The sequence below is a fragment of the Olea europaea genome, chromosome 1, assembly GCF_002742605.1.
Source record: "Olea europaea var. sylvestris chromosome 1, O_europaea_v1, whole genome shotgun sequence".
Taxonomy (NCBI): Eukaryota; Viridiplantae; Streptophyta; class Magnoliopsida; order Lamiales; family Oleaceae; genus Olea; species Olea europaea.
Genome location: NC_036237.1, coordinates 28,510,591 through 28,516,058, shown reverse-complemented (window position 1 = coordinate 28,516,058; position 5,468 = coordinate 28,510,591). Strand labels below are relative to the sequence as shown.

Below are 5,468 nucleotides of genomic sequence, written 5' to 3'. Positions count from 1 at the left end.
TTAATAGATAAATTCATCAATTAAGGAGGAGTAATAAGCTGAAAGGGGTTTCAACTGCAACTCGTATATATATACGAATAGGTTTTGATGAATAATATAATTGATTACATCAAGATTGATGCTTATTTGTATATCGTAATCAATTGGGTAGTATTAGATTAAGGGATTATATCTTGTAATTATGTAAATGGATTAATGATAAATTAAAAGGAGGATTTTGATTATCGTATTCTGATTAGATCCAAATAATAAAACTTACCATGTTGGTCATTGTGAATGGAAATCTAATGAGTCATAAAAATTTTGGAATTGATATTGGACCTAGTCCATGTGAAAAATTACAAGTATTATGCCATAAGGCCTAATTGTTGGTGGACTTAATAAAAACTAACAATGAATATGTCATTTGACCAAGATTAATTAATGGAAAATTTTAAGATTAAGTATGGTTCATTTCAAAATTAAAAAACATAATTTAAAATTTCAAAAATCAGATATTAATTCAATTTTATTTATGAAATAATTAAGTAAAAATATATTTTATTAATTAAATATATAGTTTACTCATTAAGGTGTGTTTAAGCCACATTCTTTTTCAAGAATGTATTTTAGAACATTAGATTGATTGAGAATGTGAAATTAGAAAAGAAAGAAAAGTTTTTGACTTGGGTATAATATTATTTTAATGAAAAATACGTGCTTAATAATATAAAAAATGTATTTTAGGAAAAATGAGAATCAAACACTGGCTAAATATATTAAAAAGTCATAATTCTATATTATATGGCCACAAATTATCGAATTAATTGGTTACAAATTATTTCTCGACCACGAATAAATTTTTTTATAGGCCACAAATTATTTTACGATCACAAATCAGAAATTTTATAAAGCACAATTTATTCATTGGTAACAAATCCAAAAAATTATTGTCACAATTTATTTATCAGTCACAAATCAAAAAATTTATAAGAAACGACTCAAATTTTTAGGCCAAGTATTATTTGCTGGTCACAAGTTGTCAATCACATAATTTGGCCACTATCTCAAATAATTGGTCACATATTATTTATTTATCACAAATTAATTGTTGGTCATAGTCAATCTAATAATTGGTCTCAAACACCTCCACCAATATCACCATCGCATCCAACATCACAACCACCAACACCCAATCACCACCAAAAAATCAATTCTAAAATTATTAATCACCGCCAAGACCACCACAACCTCATGAAAGAACAATTGGATTCATATTGCTGAATAAGTTGAAAATAGTGGACCTCCACACCCATAGTGTCGTCGTTGAGAGTGCCGCTATTAAAGAGAGACTCTCACCTACAGCGAGGCTAAATCAACGAGGAGCGATCAAGGCTATCACCTTTGAGGGGGTTGAATCAACAAGAACCAACTAGACTGAATGAGCGACAATCTCACCTGTAGCGGCGCGGCCCTCTCACTTTGTCTCACACAAGAAGCAACACTACCCCCCATAGTCTGAGGACAAGAGTACATGCAACAACATTGACTTGTGTCGCGTCGTGCACAGCGACTGCAAGACGCTTGTAGCCAACGAGCAATAGGGGCGAGCACCACGTTAGAGAGAGAGAGAGAGAGAAGGATGAGTACAAATTTAGGGTATGGGGGTATTGAGGTGGGTGAATAGAGGTAGGGTTGATATATAAATTAATTTAATTTTATGATATTATTAATTTTGAATTATCATCCATTTTTGTATTAACAAACTTTAAACCTGACTTTTTAGAATGGTAATTTAAAAAAAAAAATGATTCTATGTAATTTACACTTGATTAATTCTTAACTCGTGACTTTACTAATCATAATGATATTAAAAATTTGAAAAACCTATAATTACATACTATATGTTTAGGCTTTTACATACTTGTCTTCATTACTTGCTAACACGGAGAAATAGGCAAGAGCCTAAACATAATTCTCTTTAAATCCAATCGGAGGCCGTGGTCTCTTTCGTGATGTAGGGGTTCCAATTTTTTTCTTGTCGTGTGAATTTTTGTGAAACTGAACATTTGGACAACTGTGATGTGCTGAAATTGGGCAAATTAGATTCAGAATCCTATCAACTAGTTGGAATCATCAAAGGTATACCTCCTATCTATAGATTTTAACTGAACACAAAAGATAATCCAACTTATAAGTATTGAAATGGTTTTAAATACACCGCGCATGCTTAAGTAATACCATACGAAACTTACAAGCTTCTAATATGTTTTGGCAATTGAAAATTCAAAGATAGAGACGAATGTTTATTGAAGACTAATTGGACAATATATTGCACGCATAGAGAAGAAAGATTTACATAAAAAGTACATAAATTCGTTCAAAATCTAATTAATATAAATTCTAGCTAATAAGTTGATGAGAAATCTTAAAAGCATGTTGGTGAGCTGTTTATAAATAGTTCTGATATAGGTTGGTAGAAGTAGCCACCCTCAAGGACAAATAAGGCAGATCACAGCGCACCGATGCAAGGCCATCGACCCCCATAGGGCGTTCTACCACTACACCCAGGGAGCGCTCTACCACAACCCCCTGAAGGCATTTTACCACTACGTCCGGGAGGCGCTCTACTACAACCCCCAAAGGGCGCTCTACCACTATCCCTAGAAATTATTCTACCACTAAGCGAAATTCTCAACAGGAATGATATTCCTTGTCCAAACACTTAGCCATAAAACCTTTAATGAATTGACCAGGTTCTATGGCCGCTGATACAGGTACAATCTTCAGGCGGGAAGTTAAGGATTCATCACTCAGAACGTGGGTGTAGTGGGAATACCATCGTGGGACACGTAGCACCACAACCGCCCAGCGGTTACCTAGTGCCTAATATCTATAAATACCCCCAGATGTGACACAGTAAGGGATTTTTTTCTTTCTCTCATTCTCGTTTTAGCCATCTGAATTTCAAATATATTCTTTCCAAGTCTAGAAACTAATTCTCACGCCGGAGGTAAAACGGGGGAAAAAGCCCCGCCTTCATTTTTCAGGTCTTGCATACTTGACGGAGTGGTGGAAACGCCAAACATTACCGGGCAAACAGAAGGGTGTTGAATCACCACCCTTTCATTGGCGCCGTCTGTGGGAAAATTCATTTGAACTAAAAAGCCATGTCAAGAAGACGAACAAGAAGTGATACTCGCCTGGTTGGGAACACGACGGAGACGGAGTCGGAGTCAGTTGCAAGGGGTCATGAACCACCATCGCCCCCGCAGTATGTGACGCAGAGTCAATTCAGCGCTTTGGAAAATCAGTTGGCAGCAATGATGGTGCTCTTACAAGACCAGTCGCAGAAAACCACCATCCCTCATTTAAGCCCGACGGAAGTGACGAATCAACAATCGCCTCAAGCGCCACCCGCGGTTGTCCCACCCATCTCTCAGCGGGGAGCGGGAGACGCGGGAGCCCCAATGACCGTAGCTCAACAGCCCCCGCAGACCATGGTAGACCTGGAACGAAAGATGGAAGAAATCATGTCCCAGAAGATAGACGATGCGTTGTCCAAGAGAAAGGATAGGCGGAGACAGATGGTTTTGGAGGAAGACCCGTTCACCCCAGAAATCATGGCGGTCCCTTTGCCTAAAGGCTTCAAACAGCCCATGATTGAAGCCTATGATGGAGTCACGGACCCACTTGACCATCTACAAACCTTCGTGGATCTGATGAGACTTTATGCCGCCCCGGACGCAGTGATGTGCCGATCCTTCCCCCACGCTCAGGAGAGAGGCTAGGGACTGGGTAGCAACCTTGGCCCCGCGCTCCATCAAGTCATTTGATGAGCTCTCCAGGAGCTTTGTGGCTTATTTCCTAAACAGCAAGAGGAAGAGAAAGACAACCATTGGGTTAATGCAGGTCGTACAAGACAAAGACGAGTCATTGCAGGAATACTTAGCTAGATTCAGCCGGGCGACTCTTAGCATTAGAGACCTGCAAATGTCCGCAGTGGTTGCAGCCTTGATGAATGGAACGCGAAACCGGGCCTTTAAGATGTCACTCTCCAAGAACCCCCCGGAGTCGATGCATGACCTATTAAAGAAGGGAGACAAGTATGTCGATGCGGAAGAAGCTGAGAAGGTACCTAAAAATCTCAGGGATGGAAGGGAGACAGAAGCTAATAAGCAAAAAACATATGACGAGCAAAGGCACAATGATAAAAATAAGCCGAAGAATGAACGCACGAGCAAGGGTTATGTCCAAGACCGGTCAGTCAGGCAAAAACGAGAGGAGATCAAGATACCCACCCCTTTGAACATTCCACGAACAAAGTTATTGATAGAGATACAGCACATGAAGGAGCTCGAATGGCCCAAACCAATGCTAACCCCTTCAGGCAAGAGAAATCAAAGTAAATACTGCCATTTTCATAGAGATCACGGGCATGATACCGAAGAATGCCTACAGTTAAAGGAAGAAATTGAGCACCTGCTGAGACGGGGGCTATTGGCAAAGTATGTGAAAAACGATAAGGGCAGGCAAAGGGTCGAAGGTATACCCCCACCAAGAGCAGGAGTGATAAACATGATCATCGGAGGAGTAGCATCGGGCGGCCACTCAAATTCAGCTAGGAAGAGCTATGCGCGTTCAGTAGGGGTCTGCTCTAGTCAGAAAAAAGCAAGATTCAACCAGAGTATAACTTTCGATGAAGAGGACTTGATTGGTGTAACACACCCCCATGATGACGCCTTAGTAATAGTAGGCGATATTGCGGATTTTGACGTGAAGAGGGTGTTAGTCGATGGAGGGAGTGCGGCAAATGTCCTCACTTGGGATGCCTTCTTGGGTCTAAAAATCCCCCAAGAAAGGTTGAAGGTGGTGACTACCCCCCTACAAGGCTTTGGAGGGGCAACAGTGATACCGGAAGGGACTGTAGAGCTTTCAGTCACGCTTGGGACATACCCAGCGACAGTGGTGATCGTGACTAATTTCTTGGTTGTCAAGACCCCCATGGCTTACAACGCTATGGCCAGCCATTGCTAAATGCAACTGGCGCGGTCCCATCGACATACCATCAATTTATGAAGTTCCCAACCAGCAGGGGGATCGGGAGCGTGCGAAGAGACCAGCATACATCAAGAAAGTGCTATGTGGATAGTATACAAGCCAAAAGCCCACCATCAGTCATGATGTTGGATGTAGAACTCCTAAGAGAGCGGATCAAGCCACTTGATATGATTGAAAAAATCTTTATTGCCAAAGGAAAGGAGTTTCTTGTTGGAACAGGTCTGGGATCCGAAGAGAAGGAAAAATTGGCGAAGTGTCTAGCCGGAAATTTGGATGTCTTCGCTTGGAACCCAAAGGATATCCCGGGGATTAGCCCAACTGTCGCACAGCACCGCCTCAGTGTCCAGCCCGGGGCTAAGCCAGTGAAACAGAAAAAGAGAAACATTGCCCCTGAGAGGCAGGTTGCGGCCAGAGCAGAGGTGGAAAAA

The 5,468-nt window shown here is 40.9% G+C and overlaps 1 protein-coding gene across 1 annotated transcript; it reads left to right on the top strand.

The window, feature by feature from the left end:
• The first annotated feature begins 3,149 nt into the window (after nt 1-3,149).
• LOC111406861 lies at nt 3,150-5,016 on the top strand. The gene is made up of 2 exons (XM_023036228.1): nt 3,150-3,733; nt 3,855-5,016. Exons 1-2 carry the CDS (start codon nt 3,150-3,152, stop codon nt 5,014-5,016), a joined length of 1,746 nt encoding a protein of 581 aa, XP_022891996.1.
• The last annotated feature ends 452 nt before the right edge of the window (nt 5,017-5,468 follow it).